General features: G+C 37.1%; 1 protein-coding gene across 1 annotated transcript in view; it reads right to left on the minus strand.

The window, feature by feature from the left end:
* The window catches only part of MAN1A1 (mannosidase alpha class 1A member 1), a 146724-nt gene that overhangs the window by 52524 nt on the left and 72681 nt on the right, over window positions 1–21519 (minus strand). The window contains exon 5 of the mRNA XM_061990598.1: window positions 12757–12851. Coding sequence (XP_061846582.1) covers window positions 12757–12851 — 95 coding nt within the window. The remainder of the gene's footprint in view (window positions 1–12756; window positions 12852–21519) is intronic.

Here is a 21519-nt window from a genome sequence, read left to right on the forward strand (position 1 = left end):
TGGTCCTGCTGGCCACACTATTTCTAATACAGGCCAGGATGTAACTGACCTTCTTGGCCACCTGGGCACACTGCTGGCTCATGTTCAGACAGCTGTTGATTAACAACCCAACGTGCTTTTCCACTAGGCAGCTCCCCAGACACGCTGCCCCAACCATGTAGCGTTGCCTGGGGTTGTTGTCGCCCAAAAGCAGGATGCAGCACTTGGCCTTGTTGAACCTCATGTGATTGGTCTTAGCCCACTGATCCAGCCTGTCCAGATCCCCCTGAAGAGCCTTCCTGTCCTCAAGCAGGTCTATGTATCCACTACATTCTTTATTCATTTGCTTTGATCCAAAATGAATTGTTAAATGTGACTAATGCAATAAACAGTATTGCTGACAATTTTTAAGTTTTGAAACACAAGCTAATTTATTCAATGAAAATTTTTGGATATAGAGAGCAATATGGAGCTTTTCAAGATTCTAAAACCATGAACATCACACTGTATGTAAAACACAAGTTAGAAGAAGGCATAAGATGGTGAAAAATTCAGTCATTACTGTCAAGCAACAAACCTCACATAGTTTTCAAGTTCCAGTCTTATAGTTTTTGGGGGTTCTTGGCTTTTTTTTTTTTGTTTGTTTGTTATTAGGGTGGGTTTTTTTCTTGTCTCTAGGAGTTATGCATAAAACAAACACAGTGTGGGATCTCCTTGAATCTTACTCTCTGCTGCTAAAACAACAGACCTTCCTGATTTGGCTGGTTCTCTGCTCAGCTTGAGCTGGATCAAACAAAAGATGTATAAGGATTTGTTTTACTTTATGTATGTAAGTCCAGCTATCTTAGGTATCTAGGTTTTGGATCACCACATGTCCTGGGAATAAGTAAGGCACAATTGTCAACTTTGAGGCACTTCCACATTTAATCAGAAACCACGTCACAGCAAATGGGGAAGACTGGGAGAAACACTGCGGAAGCTGAACTAACTCACTAACAAAGACATCTATATTGATTCCTTGATCTTAATTATTCAGAACCCCTTAAGCCATAACATACTCACCATCTACCTATCACTAAGATCAGCTTTTTTTAAAAGGAAGCAGTAACTTAGGGAGTTAAAGTACACGTCCAAAAAAAGAAAGATCTCATTTCAATTCTCCTCCAGCGAGGAGGTTCAAACCCATGCCTGCTTCATTCCTGAAGAATGTCTCAAGCACTAGGCAAGAAGCTGTTCTGGTAAAGGTGGTCCATCTTTTCTCCCGTGTCACAAAATAATCAAAAGGACAGATTAATTGGGTTGAAAACTCTTAGCTTTTGTTTTCCCACAACACTTCTCTAATGCATTCCTAAAGAACATTTAAACAATGGAAGCCTTAAAACAAGACAAGCAATACTGCCCACTCCTCCAAGTCTTATGTTTTTTTTTTTAAACTATCTGTTCACTAACAGCATAAGGATACTTAACAGCTCTGGACAGTTTTCAGGGTCTGAACTACATGGATGCTTTGTGATTTCCCTACTGACAAGATCACGGTATTTTGCTCACCAGCGTATTTTAGCAGATACAATTTGATAGCAGCAAAACCAGTCAGAATGCTCAAGAGGTTTTTTCTTGTAAATTCCACTGCTAGGATCCTAGTTCTAATTTTTGTTCTGTAGCATCTAATTTCTTAATAGATGAGAGTGTGGGGTGATCTACAATAACCTTCACACCTCATAAAGAAGGCAAGAAGGGCACAAACACTCCCCCGCTCAAGTCACCATGTCATGCTAATTTAATCCATCTAGGTAATTTCTATTTTCCCTTTGTGTTTCTGAAAAACATTTATGGCTAGGTTATGAAAAACACAAACTAATATGACCATTACAGTAATTGCATTCGTTAAGTTTATTAATTTGTCACAATTAAGTCAATAAGCATTTTAGTAACACCATTATATTACTTGATTAGTTTTGAAAATTATTATCCTGAGAACTCTATTTAATTGGAAGCATCTCAGTTTACAGGGTACATTAAATTCTCAGTAGCATTTTAAGATTATTCAACATATGCTGGCAAATTACCAGTAATCACCGTTTCATACAACTGCTTCATAAGAAACTTCAGTAGAATGCTGGAAAATAATAAAAGAGGGTTTTTAAAAATACAACCAAACTTCAGTCCTGAAAGATGTAACTGAACTTCAGTTCACATTTTTATAGCAAAAGGCCGTATCTAACGTCTAAAATGTTAAAACTATTCTGAAATGGAAAAGATTATGAAAATTTGAGCAAAGATTAAAGAACAGTCATCTACCTTAAAACAGATGATGATAATTTGTCAGGACTGCCAAATTACTGAATAGCACTAACTGCACTCATGCCCAGCTGCACATTAATTACTAGATTAGAAAGTTATAATTAATTTTCTTAATATCACTACACTGCTTTTCTTCCTTGAGTTAATAAAAACAGATTGCGATCAATCTTTGTTAATTCATGCTGCAGAACAGAACTGCTGTAGCTGTTTCCATATGCGAAAAGCACTGCATGCACAGTTTTTAGTGTAATACTCTGCCTAGAATCTGTATCTTATGACATTTTAATGAAGTATTGTAATAAGGCAAATAAATTATAAATTATAATTTGATTTAATATAGTTAGTAGAAAAACTACATAAGCTTAAAAATAAATTTTTAAAGAGGTCTCTTAATGACAAAATTCAAGAAGTGGACACTTTTTCAACATACTTTCAACTAGAAAAGAGGTTTTACTTGTGGCTGCACTGTTGAAAGACTTCAGCGATGACACTTTCTAAATTCCTTCATCAGCTGACTTTGTCATTAGAAACTATTAAAAGTGCTCCATAACTGTTCAGCCTTTGCAGAGCACGAACTACAAGAAATTTTAAGAAACAATAAAGGGTGAGATGTAGACTAAAGTTCATCAGAGTTCTCCGCAAGAGTGTGCAGTTATAAACACAGTGAAGATAACTAATGCATCATTTTAGCAGCATACATTTTCCTCTGTGCATATCTGTAAAATTATCAAAAGGAATTTTTTTTTAAGATGGAAAGGGTTACTCAAGGGTTTTCATGTGAGGACAGGAGAACAGAGTAAAATCAATGTGCCTCTTAATTTTCCATTTACACTTGAAGATGTTTCAATTCTCTAGTCTCATTTCTGCTTTCTTTTTGTTATAACCCCTTCTTTGAAAAAGATAAGAACAAGTGTAGAAATATGACATCATCGCTTCCAAAGAGCAGTAACATTTTATTCTGATCTAAAGGAAGTCTTCACATGGTCAGTTTAGGTGTCAGAAAGGGAAGACTGAATATTAAATAGCGAATGAAGGCTGAAAATATATTGAGTTTGAGTGTTATTGTTTTTAACATCTCTAAAGTCCTCCAGAGGATGGAAAAAAAACATGTAATTCTGTGTTTGAGAGAAAATGAAGATAAGAAAAGGGATTTTAAAACAATGTATTACCTTCAGCAGCAAAGCTAATCACCGCCTTTTCTTTATTTATCCTGTCTCCCAAACTTCCCTAAAGCAAACCAATTTGCTTTACACTGCTAATCTATATATACACATATTTAAAAGACATCTATATGTGTGTATAAATATTTACACACACACCCTTGAACGTATACCAAAATATGCCTAAGAAAAACTTGATTATTATACCTCCCAGAATAATCACATACCTCAATACATTCAAGATCCTATGAAACAGTGTATTACATGACAATACACTAAGAGATTTATGGATTTATGGATCAATTGTTCCATAAAGCATCCTACTAGCATATGTCTCATTTTGGGCAATACAGAGAATCAGGGGAGCAGATCAACTAGACAATCTCAAAAACAGGACAGCAGGAGATGATGAAAACCATTCAGTCCAGAAGTCTCAGTAGACATACAAGGGACAAGACACAGTAAAGTCCCCAAATTTTAATTTTTGCAAGCTATAAACCTGAAATCTCTGAAAAAAAAAGACTCAGAGGAGCAACCATATATCTCAAACACATTATGCATCCAGGATTCAGATTTTTCTTATGGAAGATGTAGGGGCAAGGGCAGAATCACAGCTCAGAAAAGAGCTGAAATCCATCAGAGTTGAAATTCATCACTGGTGTGCTTGTCCTTCAAAACAGAATTAGAAGACAAGAAGAAGCGTGGAAGAGGAGTAGCAGGGTTAGAAAATATATAAATGAGAGCAGGATCAAAGACTGCAGTACTTCTTGATTTACAGAAAAATATACAACTAAAAGCCACTAGATGATCTCAGAAGCTTGTAATAAAAACTTGCAACTTATGTTAAAGATTCAAATGAGGTCTGTAAGCTGAAGAGACACTGTGAGAAATGGTGCAGTGGTTTTCCAATCCAAACCAGCACCATTACATTGACTACCACTGAAATAACTCAAAGTAGGAAGTAGAGCACTACAGGTATCTGACAAGGGGTAATGGGATAAAGCTGGAACACAAAAAGTTCCACTTAAACATAAGAAAAACTATTTCACCATGAGAGTGATGGAGCCCTGGCACAGGCTGCCCAGAGGGGTTGTGGAGTCTCCTTTCTTGGAGGTCTTCAAGACCCGCCTGGACATGTTCCTATGTGACCTGATCTAGGTGAACCAGCTTCTGCAGGGGGGTTGGACTAGATGATCTCTAAAGGTCCCTTCCAACCCCTACCATTCTACGATTCTATGATTATAAGAAATCATTGTTTAAAAATAAGGATGTCTTTTGTATTCATCTATGTATATGAAGTGGCCATATACCTGAGAAAATTCAACTAGTGAAAAGTAATTATGCAGGAAAGGAAGGCAGTAATCCTGTCACCATTTTAAGATTCCTGAAAAGAAACAAAACCTCTGCAAATCTCACCAAATGCTAAACATAACAACTAAAAAATAGTAAATTTTAGATTCAGTTAAAATCTAAAGGTAAAAATATAATAATGTTCTTATTATTCTCAGACAATGGACTGATTTCTAGAGAAGAAAGAAACCATATTTTATGTTGATTTTTTAAGGTCATTAAAAGATCGAATAGAAAACTGCATTGAAAGACTATCTCATGTATCCATGCAAATGGATATACCACGAATTTCAGAAGAACAAAAGAAGTCATAGTCAGTTATGACTAGGCAACTTAAAACTAAACATGCTTATAAAAATGGCATAAAAAATCTCATCAGCACTGGTATAAAGAAACTGAGAAATGCAAAATACAAGTTTCACAGTATTAAAAGGATTATGAAGTACTATAAAGAGAAGATTAAAATTCAGATAAGCAAAACAGTTACTTGTGATATACATGGCACATTGAAACTGCATCGGTTACAGGTGGGGTTTCAGCTGTCCAGCTAGAAGATGGACATAAAGGAGGATGTTAAGGAGAAATCTTCCTCCATCAGCAGTAATGAGAAACTATGTTAACCCTAACAAACCATATAATAATAAATATTTACCAATACATATGTGCACATATATTTCTGTGTGCATATCTGTAATCAAAAATGTATTTTGAGAAGTATTGAAGTGAATTATATTTTTTAAGGAAGAAAAAAATGTAGTCTTCTGTAAAGACTGAAGCAGAATCTGTTCTCAGCAACAACTGCTGAAAAAATGTAGTTCACAACTCTTTTTCACACTCAGTATTTTAGGACAGTGACATTACAGAGTAACTACAAATATTAGCAAACTATTTAAACTAGTGCTCATTTTAGAACCTAAACCAGTTCTTACTTTTGATGCTAAGGAAAAAGTTTGTTTCTCCAGTTTTGTAACACTTGAACAGACATCACATCCTTATGACAACAATTTATTTAGACAGTCAAAGTATAATGCTTGGTAGATGTCAATCCTTACTGTTCACCACATCATAAAGATACTTAAACCAGAGCAGAAAAAAGAACAGAAACCAAAAAACCTCACATACTTGTTCCATTACTTTTAAGAATGACCTGCTCAATCTGAGAATTCAGTCACATAAAAGTATTAAAGCAATTCCAACTAAAAGATGAAAGCAAAACACTTTGTAAATGCCTCCTCTCCCAACATTCTCATCCCACAAAATGTGAGAGAGGTTTTCCTCCCCCTCTGCTCTGCCCTTGTGAGGCCACATCTGGAATATTGTGTCCAGTTGTGGGCCCCTCAGTTCAAGAAGGACAGGGAGCTGCTGGAGAGAGCTCGGCACAGGGCCACCAAGATGATGTAAAGGAGCATCTCTTTTATGCTGAAAGGCTGAGGGAGCTGGGGCTCTTTAGCTTGGAGAAGAGGAAACTGAGGGGTGATCTCATTAATGTTTACAGATATGTAAACGGCAGGTGTCAGGAGGACGGAGCCAGGCTGTCCTCAATGATGTCCAATGATAGGACAAGGGGCAATGGGTACAAGCTTGAATAGAAGAGATTTCAATGAAATATAAGGATTTTTTTTTTCACTGTGACAGTGCTGGAGCACTGGAACAGGATGACCACATGAGTTGTGGACTCTTCTTCTCTGGAGACATTAAAAATCCACCTGGACAAGTTCCCGTGTGACCTACTCTAGGTGGTCCTGCTCTGGAAGAGGGGTTGGACTAGATGATCTTTCGAGGTCCCCTCCAACCCTTAAGATTCTGTGATATGCCAACATGTATGTTTAACACTAGACAATTTTTATATAGGTAAAGTTCAGGGAGCATGTATCTCTTTGCATCCACTGCTAATACAAAGCCACACTGTGATCCAAATATCTGAAGGAGAAAATCTGTTTTCAATTGGTATGGCTTGCTACAGGAGAAATCTCAGTGTTTAACTCAATATCCAAATCCTTTTTATTATTATTAACACTTTAACTTAACAGAGAATTTGCCAAAACCATACACACAAAGACTTTGTTAAGCATGCAAACTAGACTACTTTCAGGGTTTTTTTTCTTACATCGTTTTGATTTCTTCCTCTAAAATTATGCCCAAGTTAAACAGAAGGGATAAAATTAGATTCCTTTGAAACACAACTTCTATGTGGCTCTACAATGAAAAACTGTGCAGACAATGTCAAGTTTTTCCTCCTTAAAACTACTTTAAAAAACAAAGTTTATTCTTGTCAAAGACAGTGAAATTTGAAGAATAAAATTTGATTTAATTTTGCATACCTAAAAAAATAAATTAGACACTAGAGTTAATAGAGCAAACTAGAAAATTTCAATTAGGCATCCTGATTGAATCTCTGCAAGAAAGGGTCTGTTGAGTCACTAGCACAATTCTGTTAAATAATATAATATTACACGAACAACCTAATGCTTAGGAAAACTTTGTGAATTAATGAATCACATTTCAGGCATTTCTGATAGTGTAAGTGGGGGAACTCAGCTGTTCAAAATGGTTTTCTGAATTTCCATGTTTGGATCTTTTCTTTTCAAACTCTCTCAATGCATTAAGATTCCTTAAGAGGAATATACTCTTAAATGAATTATGACATTTTGGAATAAGTCCCAGAACATGAAAAGAAACATTCTGTTATATACTAAAATATTTTCTTAGGTATGCTACAGTTTTTCCAATGACGTAGCACACTAAGGACAATTTTGAAGCCCATCTACTCTTCAAGTGATTTAGGCACATAAGATCTTAAACATGTTTTGAACTTGGGAATTACTTTGAAGTTTTAAAATATTTTTAATCAAGTTCTGTTGTCTAAAATACTAACATTTCATACCTCAGTTTGTGGTTCGTTGGCCATAGTTCTTGTTTCGAACCCAGGCAGTGGCTCTTATGCCTTGGTAGCTCCACGAAACCTTTACTCAAACACAGATCATTTTGAAGCCTGGAAAGGCTTGTAACATAATCTAAATATTCTGTACAAAATGTAGCAATATATTGAAAAAAAAAAAGAATGAAGTCCAAGAGAACTCGAAAGTCACTGAAAACATGCAATAGCATAAATATGTGAGTTTTGTCACTTCTATCCTCAGTTACCTACAAGTGAGTAACTACTTTGTTCAAATGATTTAGCAAGACCTCTGCTTTCTCACTTCATAAAATATGTAATAATATTGAATTCAACTCAGGTCTACTGTTACTGTACAATCAATGTTGAAGTGTACAATGCAAAGAAACCTGAGCTGACATCAGGCACAGTAAGTATTCTACATTTGTATTAAGTACAAATGGTTTGTTTTAAACACAGATTCATGAAATTTATTTAAAACTCCTTTTTCTCTTCTGTTAAGCTTCCCTGCTCTGACCCACTCAACCCATACTCAATGCTTTTTCTTCTATAAAGAACTTGCCATGGTCCCTATATCCATAAATGCTTACATAATTTACTTTTCTCACCGAGCCAGGGGAACAGGCACAGTGTTCCTCTTTGCCACAACAACAATTGCAAACAGGCTAGACATTCAAAAAACCCCTTTCCCAATTAGTTTTGTTTCTAGAATGAAAAACATTGTTTACCTCCATCAAAACTTTTTACATTAAGGCAAAGTGTAACTATTTTTTCAAAGTTTCAGATGCACTTAAAGGTTATATGATATACTGATTCTTCATAAAAAGCCAGACACCTTAATGCTTAACAGTATTGCTACATCATAGCACACAAGGGATAATCAACAACCTTAAAACAACTATTCAACTAGCCAGTGTACAGAGAATAAACATGTTATGAAAAAAAAAGCTTTCATGTAAGAATGCTTCTGGGTTGCTTATTAAAGAGTGGTAATGTGGTCTTATTTGAACTAATAAGGACTAAAAAGGACTTTCAAAAGGGGATAAAGTGACACAAAGTGACAATTTCCATCCAAAAGAGAAAAATATTGTATAGGAGCTTATACTCTGAAGTTTATTCTTGACTGATCCAATAGACTAATAAGAAACTGGATCATTCTCTGTATTTCACAGCTGGGCATCATGTTCCTGAGAACATGATGCAAGCTGGATATTTGTTAAGATTAATTAACTCACTAAGGGACTTATAATTTTGAGGTTTTTTTTTTAAATTATAAATCTGAGATACCTACTACAGAAATACAGAAGCAATCTGATTGCTCATAAAGTACCTGAAGTTTTCAGAAAAGGAAATTAAAGTTTAGCACAAACAAGTCAGATTGTCACAGCTCACTGAGAAATAAAATAAAGGATCATGAACCAGTGGTATTTTAAGAATCTGTTATAGTTGGTGTTTTAGAAGTACTAAAGGTGAAATACCCAAACAAAGGATTTGAATGAGGTAGGAAAAGAAATAAATAAACAGATAACAGCATTGTTTGCTTGTGCTCCTTATCCTCAAAAGGAGTCTCCAACCTATCTGTCAAGCCACCACCACTTTGTACATGTTCTCCCTCTGCAGCCTCTCTTTGTACCAGTGTTTTCAGCCAGAATATCCAACAAGTGTTATACATCACTGGTTACTGAAATGAGCAACTGAGCCAGAAAAGGAAGTTAAAATTTGTCAGTATAAGCAGAAGTGAGAAACAGATGTTGAAGATGAACTGAAGCTATGGATTAATACTGAGAATATCAGAAATATGGAAATGCAACTGAAACACTTAGAAAGAAAGAAAAAGAAATCCCAGGACAAACTACCAATATAATGACTGAAAATGTACTTCAGGACATAATTTTAGAAACACACACTCAGAAACTGACTAACAATTTTAGCTAAAGTACTGTACAGAAGAATACTTATATTTGAAAATTAGTGCTCCACAAATAAGACAGTAAGTGTCCGATGGTCATTAAGTTGTGAGGAAAGAAGGTAGATGAAGAAACACAATGGAAAAGAAAACAAAGAGTAAAAGATTTTAGGTGGATGCCTTTGGTATGTAAGGACACAAAAGCACATATATATGTTTACATACAGAGGCACTCAAGTAGAGAGCAAGACTGGCTATGATGATACAGGAGGAGCAGAGAAAACAAACTACTTTGTGAATACTATTTGCATACCAAAACAAATATCCAGATCATGTGTTAACCCAGAAAAAGTAACTTAAAAATAACCACTGACAACCACAATCTATTGTGAGTGTTCTCCAATTTGAAGTATAAATAAAATACTAATCAGAAATAAGGCATATTAGATCTGTAATATATGCAGGCTTCAATGGCTTAGCATTTCTTAAGTCTGGATGATAGCATATTTGTTTATACACAGTATTATGGAAAAGTCATCTATTTGGAAAGGTGACCAAAGACCTCATCCCGGATGCCATCTCAAAACACATGAATGAAAAGATGATTAACAAAGGGAGTCAACACAGATTCACCAAGGGGAAATCCTGTTTGACCAACCTGATAGCCTTCTATGAGTGCATAAGCGGCTGGCTAGATGAGGGGAGAGCAGCAGATGTCATCTACCTTGACTTCAGTAAGGCTTTTGACACTGTCTCCCATTATATCCTCATAGAAAAGCTCAGGCAGTGTGGCTTGGATGAGTGGACAGTGAGGTGGATCGAGAATTGGCTGAATGACAGAGCCCAGAGGGTGGTGATCAGTGGAGTCAAGTTGGAGACCTGTGGCCAGTGGAGCTCTACAGGGGTCAGTTCTGGGGCCAGCCTTGTTCAGCACCTTCATCAACGACCTGGATGAGGGGACCAGAGTCCTGGTTGACAGTAAATTAAACTTGAGCCAACTATATACATTAAAAAGTGTGTAGCCAGCAGGTCTCCTCCTGCTCTACTCTGCCCTGCTGAGGCTTCATCTGGAGTATTGTGTCCAGTTCTGGGCTCCTCAGTTCCAGAGACAGGGAACTTCTGGAGAGAGACCAGCGCAGGGCCAGCATGATGATCAGATGACTGAAGCATCTTTCTAATGAGGAAAGGTTGTGGGAGCTGGGGCTGTTCAGCCTGGAGATGAGGAGACTGAGGGGGACCTCGTTAATACCTACAAGTATTTGAAAGGTGCATGTCAAGAGGATGCGGTGGTACTTTTTTCTGTAGTGTCTAATGATAAGGACTAGGGGTAATGGAGAAAAGTTGGAACACAAAATGTTCTCTGGAGAATTTCTCCTTCTCTGGAGGTTTTCAAAACCCATCTGGATGTGTTTCTGTGTGATCCGATCTATGTGGACCTGCTTTAGCAGGGGGTTTGGACTAGATCATCTTTATAGTTCCCTGCCAACCCCTACCATTCTGTGATTCTATGACTGAAGATCAGAGCTAGACAGATGTGCAAGGATTCAGAATGAAAAAAAACAGAACATCACATTTACTGCAACTTTTTCTGCCACAAAAAAGGAATTTATCTCAGCAGAGATCCTCTTTCACTTTGGTGACAGATAAGAAATGAATTCCTTTTGCATTACCACCTTGTAATGTCTGTGCTGACATCTGTAGTGAGAATCTGGGAATAAAACTATAAGGACTTACCACAGAATTTGATCTATTTGGAAAAAGCACTGTTATGTTTAGTAGATAGACAGGGACTCAGATGACAAATTTTTAGCCTAAATACCTTAAATACATTTATATATACTATGCAGAGTAAGCTACTGTTGTGTTGCAATTAGAAACATTTGCTAGGGCTTCCTACTCAGAAGTTTTTGTAGCAGCTTAAAAACAAGTAATCAACAAACCGCATGCGGTTGTGCTATTGAACTTGTAGGGAACTCATTAAAGTCTGTTGATAAGAACGCATTAGCATGCATGTAAGTAACCAAAGCCCAAGGATCATCACAAGGCAGCCGCTAATCAGCTCCTTCAAGGATGAGAAAGTTGAGGAGGCACTAACTCCCTCCTGATCCTGCACACAGATGTTGCTGTTCGCCTGCCACCTCACTTCTTTTTGAAAGAAAGGCAGAAGATAAGCCTATCTGGACTGACATACTAGAGGTTTCTGTAGGACTATCTCTGAGCAGCTCACTGGGGAGTCTGAAGCAAAGCACAACCAAGCAAGCATGCCAACGTACATCCTGCTCTGGGGAAAATTTGTACCCATAAATACAGATCAAATAGAGACAGCGGACGGTGCTGACTGTGAAGAGGGAATCACGCAAAAAAATGCCATGGCACTGACACAGATGTGAAATTCTTCTGGATTTGCTTTCTCGTGACAGGTGGTGCTGGGGTTTATTTGCAGTAAGAAAAATGCTGATGTGTCCTTAACGAATAGTCAAATACACCTCACAGGTGTTACTTTCAATATTGTTCCCCAGGTAAAGATAGCGTTTTCTGCACCAGCACAGTATCACTGCTAACAGACTTGAGTGGCAGACTAAAGAATTGACAACATCTGTCCTAAGTCAGATACCAGAGGCCAGAGTGACTTCGGGACAGCATGCATGTCCTACAGCAAACGTGCAGCTGCCTTTAAAGTACAACTGGCAAAGCAAAGCCACTCCTTGAAAGAGAATGCAAAACAGAGAGTCTCCTGTAGCAGATATTACTCTCATTTCTTGATACACTACTTAATGACATCCTGATACAACTTCTGAGAACAGGTGAAAAAAAAAATATGAAGTGACTGGAAATCTTACCTTTTCAATGTAGCACATGTCCTTTTGCTTTCACTCTACTTATAACAATACTAAAAGCTAGAGGACTTCAGGAAAGTTGATGAGTGACATACTAACTGACAAAAAAGCAGTCACTTCTGAAATGAATAAATACATTCCTATATTGCTGTGTGGAAAATGTTTATCTACTTAATTTCCCAATTGAAACCACAGAACTGAAGAACTTACATGAACTTCTATCTAGCTGGAAAAAAACTCATGCCACAATTGTAATAGTTCTGTGGTGAAGATGGTTTCAACATAACTTTTTAATATGTTCTATCCACCAAAAAGCAGTTGTTTTACCTCTTGATGTTAAGCAATGCCCAAGGTATTCCAGTGGGAGTATTGAAAGCAGGCAGCAATTTTTCTCCAAGCTCTACCGCCTTCTTTCGGAAAACCTGGAAATTAAGAAGAAATAAAAGTGTTGCAAAAAGCACTGTTGCTCCCACTAAATTAATTTAGATAATACCGTTACTGAATGTATGGTACAAGCCATCTCAGCACAATGAAGCATCCCTGCTTTTGTAGAGTGACGTAGCACAACCTGTTTTCCATTACACACAGTAACAGAAGCACTCACACAACAGGATCACACAACAAAGATGCCCAGATGACCTGTGTCTGGCATGACCAGCATCAAAGCGGAGACATCAGTGCAGCCAGACTCGCTCTGGTGTGTGCTCCCCTGCTGCACCTGTCAGGTACTCTGAGGTCAGGGAGGGAGACCATTAGCTGGGCACACTGCTGGATCCAGGCTGGCTTCAGGCAGCTCCCTGCCCTGAGTGACAATTTTTCCCGGAGCGGTGGGGATGCAGCTGCAGAAACGCTGTCTTTGCTCTGTCTGAGGTTTATTAGTGGTTCAGCACATCGTGGGAATCTGGGCTGGATCACTGTGTACCTGCTGTACTGCAAATATGCTGCATGGGCAATCTGTGGCAAAAAACATACCCTCAGCCCACTCTCAAAAAAGAAAAGGAAAAAGATATTTTTTGCAGCACCAGAGTCTTCAAAGACTCAGCTGGCTTACACACAGAAGGTATCAATGCCATGTTTAATAAAAAAAATGGGAATATATACCCCTACAGATAACTGAGACTTAAATGGTTTTCAGCATTGGAAGAGTTTCAGCTTTCATGTTAAAAGCAAGAAGTAGAAAGACCCCAAATGCTTAACACATGCCCACATGAATAACAAAAAAAATAAGATCAGGAACTCTTATGTCCAGATATAATTACAAAGCTAGAACAAAGAGGATTTTGCTCTCCTTCAACTGCTAACTCAGTTCAGGTTACATTAACCTGACTTTTTGAGCAGTACTAAGTGCTCTAATAAGAAAGTTTTTAATTAGAAGCATATTGTTCTAACTTAAATATAGAAACCTATTTAGTGATTTTAACATGTGGATGTTCAAGGCCTATTGCTTGGAATTACACTGGGATCCTGTACAACACCAAAAGGGATTATCCCAGGTGCAGTAGCCAAAATAGCAAAGTCACCTTCATCATTCTTTCTAATAATGGCTTCCTTCAATTTATGTTTTTCGCTTCAATCATATTATTATGAATTTTATTTATGTATAAAAAATCAACTTGTGCATCTGATGCACCTCATGGTGTAGCCAAGAACAGTATAGCAAATTTTCATAGGAGAAAGATTCATATATGTTTACGCAAATACATAAAGACAGACATTTGTTGGTCAAAATGAGGTAATGAAGAAATTTCTTTCCACACAAATAAAATACAATTAAAAAAAATCCCACTTTCTAAAAGTCACTTTGAAGAAACTTTTTATTGTTGAAAAATTTCTGATTAGGAGTGAACATAAAATTCTGGAATAATCACATTACGATAAGAAGATCCAGACTACTCCCCAGTCTCTTCATGTGACACAGACCTCAAGATTTCTGTGACAACAGTCCAAGATTTAGAACTACAGTACACGATATTTTGAGGGATGTTAAGTAAACGGAAGTCAAATTATGGCTGGAGTCAGAAAACTTTCTTGAGTGGACTGTATGTGAGTGCCGGGAGAAACTTGATGCAAGGCAGCAGGGAAAATAATTTGTTTGGAGATCCCTTCATAATCCACATTAGTTCTGACTTCCTTGTTTACTGATTGTGTGGATTCTGATGAGAATTAGTTACGGATTTGTGATCTTCATCCAGCATGTAATTCAGTTTCCCCAAGGGTTAAAACCTTGAGAAACACTCAGAAACAGCTGGTGCAGAACATAATTATCTTTTAGCAGGCTTCTTTGAGAGAGGCAAAGGACAGTAACTCCACCGGAAGAACACCAGTTTTCCCCTTGTTACACTCTGCAGCTCCATTTTTCCACCTTGGTCTGTTGAACTCAAATCTGTGTTTTTCTCTTTCAGCACAACAGAGGCATCCTCAGCCTTTCACAACATATGGTACAATCAACTCACCATTTTACCTTAGCATCTATGCCCTATATCGCTGTAGTGTTAATAAAAGAGGTGCTATGATGACCCTTCCCAAGGAATGGGCCCATAAGAACCCCAGATTTCTGCAGAAGCATCTGCTGTGCAACATAAACATCTATCTTTTGCCATATGGAAAAGGAATAGATATTTTATTTTATAGAATTTGGTTAAAGGTGCCCTATGTACTCTTTTTATTTAAGAGCAAGAGGAGATCAAAAAGCACATATTCAGCACAGCAGTGGCAGCAAGGCTCAGTAACTGCTGCACCTTACAGGCTGTATTAATCCATCATTAAAAAGATTACATGCATGCTAAGAAATAGGTCTGTTACAGTAATCGCTTCTGGACAAAAATGTAACATTTCAGTATCTGATTAAAGATTTTATATACAGCAATAATACTTTCAAATATTTCTAACAATTCTCACATATTTTTCAATTCCATTGTATTTATTTTATAAATTAACAACCTCATCTCTTTCCAAATGAAATTGCCTACTTCATGGAAGTGTCAGAAATAAGTTATCAAAAGATAAACACATCTGATATGAAGCAGTAAGGAAATGTTGTTCCACATGTGGCTATGCAAGGAAAATGTAATTCTGTCCTGATATGTGCAGTGCTACAAACATGAATATTACGACACACAGTGAACTCAGGCGTTCTAACCTTTCTGTTGTCCAAAATGCACCTCTTCCAATGCAGTAAACAATTTTCCTAGTAAGTAACTCATTAAAATAAAAAAAAAATAAACCATCACACAATTTTTGACCAAATCTTGACGTAAAGACGCACTTCTTGTTTATCAGGTTATCATTAATGTATATCAGTGATTTTCCTTCCCCTTCCAAAGTTAAAAAAAAGAGTCAACTATGGACACTGTCCAATCTTATCTCTATCTAATTTAACAGGGCTGAACAACTGACTGCTAAGTAACTGTTAAGTAGAACACTAGAGGCAAGAATGACAAGAACACAAGACCGAATGGCTGAACACAATAAAGAGCAACTTCATGCAGCAACATTATGCTCTTTCATCACAAGTAAAAGGCTGAAGAATAATAAAAGAACCACTCTATTTTTCAATTTTCAGGTTTTAATAGGAATACAAAATGATTATATAAAAATATAAATTAAAATATATTAAAAAAGGAATATAAAAATACTAAGAGGAAAAGATGTTCTGTGTTCTTTTGTAGAAACTTCTAATATTGGATATGAAATAAATATTTTACAGGGTAAGATATTTTTTCAGAAAACATAATAAACAATAGTAACTTCTACTTAATGTCTCGATTGTTGACATGGATTTCAATGTTTTGCCAAGCTATAATCTGTCCCCGCTATCATGCAGCTTTTCTTTGGTTAAGCAAAAAGAGAGACATTATTAAGACGTAAAGAGTGAAGGCTGAAATGACAGAGCACAAAACCAAGACATATATAACGAAGGAAAAATATCTACAGCAAAATTTCCCATCTCAGTGGTTATCTTGAGAGGCTTGAAGACTTTTCCTGGCTTCTCCTCACAGATGCTCAGCCAGTAGTAGTGAAGGTTTTACTTACATGAAATACTCCAAATGAACTAGATCTGGCAACAGCCATCACAGTCCCACACCTGCACTCACTCTTCACCCTACACTTCGCTCTCGTGGTTTAAATATTTACCTAGAAGTCTGAAAGTCTATAAAACACTCCCAAGGCCTCCACAACTTTCTTTATGGCTCTATCATATGTAGAGTGCATAGTTTTTTAAGGAAGGACTGTGGAATTATTTACCTGACACATCTGTCCCTTCATCAGGTGAATGGTGAGTAAGCCATGCTGTCATCAATTCCTTCTTTTAAATTGACAATTCAGAGGAAAGCAATATGTCTACCTATAAAAAGCTACCAAATCACTAAAAATTGCACTGACATTTAACTCAGCTAGATACTAAAGTACGACAAAGAAAATTATTCAAAGTAAAACACTGTGATTCAGGAAAGAAAATGATAATTGAAACCAGTCAGAAATACATGATCAGTTGCTTTCTTGTTACTATTTGTCATTCCACAGGCAACACACATATCAAGCCAGGGAGCAAAACATTGTTTTCTCACTCCATGAGATGCTCTTATTTTTTAAAAATACATAAAAACATTTTTTGTCTTCATAAAAGAGAACAAACTAACTTGAAAACTTCTCCTACTCCATGATCACTGCACAAGCTGCTAGGAGGTATGTTTCTACACAACACTGTACCAATGCATGTCATGCTTCCCAATACCAAATGTTATCCACTTGCTCGGGAACTATAATCTGCATCTTTCATTCTATCAGGACTGCTAGCACTATTACTGTAAAACATGAGGAAAAGTAACCACATTCTTATATACACAATACAGTCAGCAGTCTTCCTAAAGTAATTATTTTTCTCATAAAAATTTCCATATTTCTCTGAAATGTGATCTTAATTCAGTAAGGCATTCTTTGTTAGAAGAGCAGATTGGGGATGGCTTTTTTTTGGTTCTGCTTACTTTGTGTCACTGATGCAAATGTAGAGATTTTGGATGCAAATTACAATACAGAGACAAAATTCTATGAGAAAGTAGTTGTGGATTTAATGAACCAAGTTTTCCAAATACCCACTTGATTTAAAGTACATTCTCTCGCACAACCTTGTGGCATGCAGACATCAAAAGTGTGTTTTGTGATTTTTTAAAATAATAAATAACTGTAGAGAAGAAGCCTGTTTCTTTTAAAAAAGATCATTAAAAGAGGTCATACATCCGGAACTGTGTTGCTCATGTTAGAAGATCCAATCCTACAATCAATTAGATTTTGCAGACTCTTCTGTCCATTACCAAATCTTATTAGGGAAAACTGTTCCACAGGGGAATGAGGATCTGCCTGCAAAGATGTAGTCACAGGGCTAAGTCCAGAGTTGTCATCTAGTGAGCACTGGCTTTCATTAGAGTGCAAGAATGTTATCTCCTCTAGATGAACAAACCACTTCCTCTGGCTGGAATGACAAACTCCTTTGAAAATCTTGTATTACTTCATCATATATTTAATTGCTCTTGCTAATCAGGAAGAAAAAAAACCCCATAGCAAACAAAGAAGCATCTTAGAATTTCATGAGGTACATGTTATTAAAAAAGAGCATAACATGTTACAATATCCTAAATTAAAGAAGAGCCATGTTATCTTAAAGCTAGCACCAGATGAAACAATCCTTTTTTTTTCTTTTTGCAATTGAAAAAGACATTTTTTTCCACATTTCTAATTGTGTCAAATTAAGCATTTTTCATTTCTGTTTTATATTTACAGATAGAAACTGACAAGCCACCAAGTAAGATTTATTGCTTTCTTTCCCATACCTGACTGCCTTTCCCAGTGGGGTAAGGAATGAATATTTCAGTGAAAACGCAGGAAATGAGAACAGAAAAATGAACAGGGACAGGCCACTTTGCTGCTCTTCAGAACACTGAAGAGAAATCCTTTCAGCGTAACAAATGTTGATTTAGGTTTAAAGCAATCTGCTAACAAAAGAGAACTCTCTTAAAAGAACTTGTTCCAATACCTTCTCCCCTGAAAGACAACCCAAAATTTTTGCTATGTCTGCATTTGTTTTACTTTTACAATGAAAGATTAGAAATGCTACGAAAATTATGGCATTCGATCTAAAACACCAGAATACCTGAAATAACTTAAGGTGTTCTTCCACTACCTTCAATACCAAGTGATACCACGCTGAAGTGGTGGTGTGACACTCAAGTGTCATGTTATTTCTAACCACTTCCTATAACACATTTTCAGTGTTTATGACACCTGGATAAGTTACGCAGCTGCTGTCATTAATTCAGCAGCAATTACTGCTTTTACAATTACTGTCACCTTGACACTAGCAGGTGGTTTTGAGTTTAATTCAATCCTCACTCCTGGCTGAGCCAAATCAGTTATGAATTATCTGTGCTACAAGGTAAGGAGACAGTTAATAACATTTCTGGAAACAAGCGCTGTAATGAGTCAAGTCAGCTGTGGTAATTAATAACCCAAGAAGGAGCCCAATGGATTTTATTTAGAACCTTCACAAATGTAGTAGTATTTTCATTGTACAACCAGATCCAGTGGTGCTGAGGTCATGTTTTGAGCATTTTCCCCAGTAAACAGACTGGGTTCAAGATCAACTTGGTAGCTCTGGGCCAACTCTGGTCTTGAGCAGAGCACATGTGAAATGCCACACCAACGCATGAGTCCAGGGTTGTACCCAACCTCACGTTTTCCTACCAGGACACAGAATAGGAAAGTGCATTAAAAACAAGCAATTCTGCTCGAGGCTCCACATATAGTGGGCAAAGACAAACCAGCAGTTATGAGCACAACTACATACACTGACACCAGAGTCAGCATTATAGTCTACAGTATTCAGAGTTTTAGGAAGGCCTTCTGGTTTGGAAACATAGCATGAGCCCCAAGGCACTTTTGCCCATCTGTACTACTTTATCAGAGGTAATAAGCCTCCTCTCAGTCTCCAAGACCAGAAGGGAATCATTGATGATTGAGCAGAGCAGGCCTAGCTCTCCTGGAGTTGCATCAACCTGGAGCTCTGAGGCTTGGCTGCAGGTGGGAAGTTTCCCTACAAAGGTAAGCGGATGGTTCTGCATTGAACACCCTACAGTGGCCCACACTGCCTGTGCTATCTGAGCCAAACTCACTAATGGGATCCCCCAAGTATAGTCAGCCTGGACAGTGAAGAGCTGACTATATGCTGGAAATTCAAATTGGCACCAATTCTGTAAAAGCATCATAAAAGAAACAAAGTGTGCTCTAGCTCCCTTACAAAGCACGGTTTAAGCAAGTTACCTCCTCCCTGGGGACAGCAAAACTCAACTGGTTGGTTTTCTATCCCATGGAGATGCTGGCAGAGCGAGCAAAAGTTAAGCTGTTACACAGCACAGTGCAGGGGCAGGGGCAGGAGATATCAGAAGTCCCAGAAGGAGTACATTTTTGTTGTTTTCATACAAATCTCCCTCTCACATAGACAAACAATATCACAGCTGCATAAAGAGGGAGCAATGTTTCATTTAACAATAATAACAGTCTGCAGCCATTCCCACAATCCTGCTAAACACCTACCATCATATAGTGTTGGACAGGAATATGTTAAAAGACAAATGGTTTTCACTGGAGACGGCCTGAAAAATATAGATCCTGTGGTAAAAGTGGATGTACTATCCCAATCTAAGGGTGAAACAGACACAGGGTAGCATTTATGAGATCTTCAGTATGGGAATCCAAAGCTTATACTTGACAAAGCTGTGAGAGCAGTAGGCATCAGAGTGCTCAAACCTTGCAAAAGCTCTTGGAACTCAAGATAACATGGTGATTCAGGAGGGTGGGTGTTCGCTTCAAGCTTTTGAAAATTGTGATCTTACAAGTATGCAAAAAACTTTATGGTAGAGATTCAGGCAGCTTGTGAGCAAAAACTCTTATCTCACCTGCAAACTTCTAGAGCAGTACATGCTCACAACTTGAGAAAATGAAAACAAGTAAGCTTTTAGATTTGTACTGCCCTTTCCAGAATACTCTAGGTATGCTGGTCACCAGCTCACAGAAGCGAATCCACTTTAAAAAGATGCTTACTTCAACAAATAGATTACATTTTTGAAATAAAAAAACCTCTCTTCTTTTATTCAATTAATCTTTTTTATTATGATTTCATTGATGGCAAGAAAATTAATTTTCTTTTCTAGCTGATTATTGTACCAAAGAAGTCAGATAGTACCATGAAGTCTCTCCTTTGTAGAAAAGACTGTAGAGAGCTTAATCAAATGGAAGTAGCTGGATTAGTGAGAGATTTTCAGATTTAATCCAAGCGTACATAGCAACAAGCAAAAACCCCCTCAAGTTATCAGCAGTAGCTAACACATGTAATTACTTCAGTTGTTTTTTACCTAAAGAATTTCTAAGTAGACATACAGTGTTTGAAAATCTTATTTTAGGAAGGCTGGTAATAAACAGTACAAACTGGCAGAAAGGCAAGGCATAAACTGAAGAAATATTAATGCACAGTAATTTACACACATCTGACTTGCCCTTTAAAATTGGGATGAAGAAAGGAATTGCTAAGTAACTGCAGAATTAAAATATATAAAGGAAGAGATTGTTCTAGTTATATTTAGTTATTTCCTCTTCCGCTATTCATGTGTACTTAAGATTGCTTACATAGACAAACTCCAAGAACCATTTAACAGGAAGAACTTTTAGACCACAAGAGAAAAAGTAATTGCTAATTTATCTACTAATGTCAAGAAAGCATTAGGTTTTCTTACCATATGTATACTTGCACAATTAAAAGCTTAGCTACAACCCATTAGTACTTGGAAAGCTCATGAACTGACCATTTAATAATATCTCTGTTGTGACAGTTCAATAAAACGTGGTGATGAATGTAGTTAGCAAACTTTAACCACTGCCTGTAAGAGAATTAATTTGTTAGGTATAAAAGCCTCCAAGAATTCCTCACCCCAAACTCAGAGAAGCCTTAATTTTCAAGAGGTGCAATACACAGCACATATGATGAGTGATGAGCTGGATTTGCTGCCTATGTGCACATCAACTGCATGCTGGCAGCTGGCT

The sequence above is a fragment of the Colius striatus genome, chromosome 2, assembly GCF_028858725.1.
Source record: "Colius striatus isolate bColStr4 chromosome 2, bColStr4.1.hap1, whole genome shotgun sequence".
In the NCBI taxonomy this organism is placed as follows: Eukaryota; Metazoa; Chordata; class Aves; order Coliiformes; family Coliidae; genus Colius; species Colius striatus.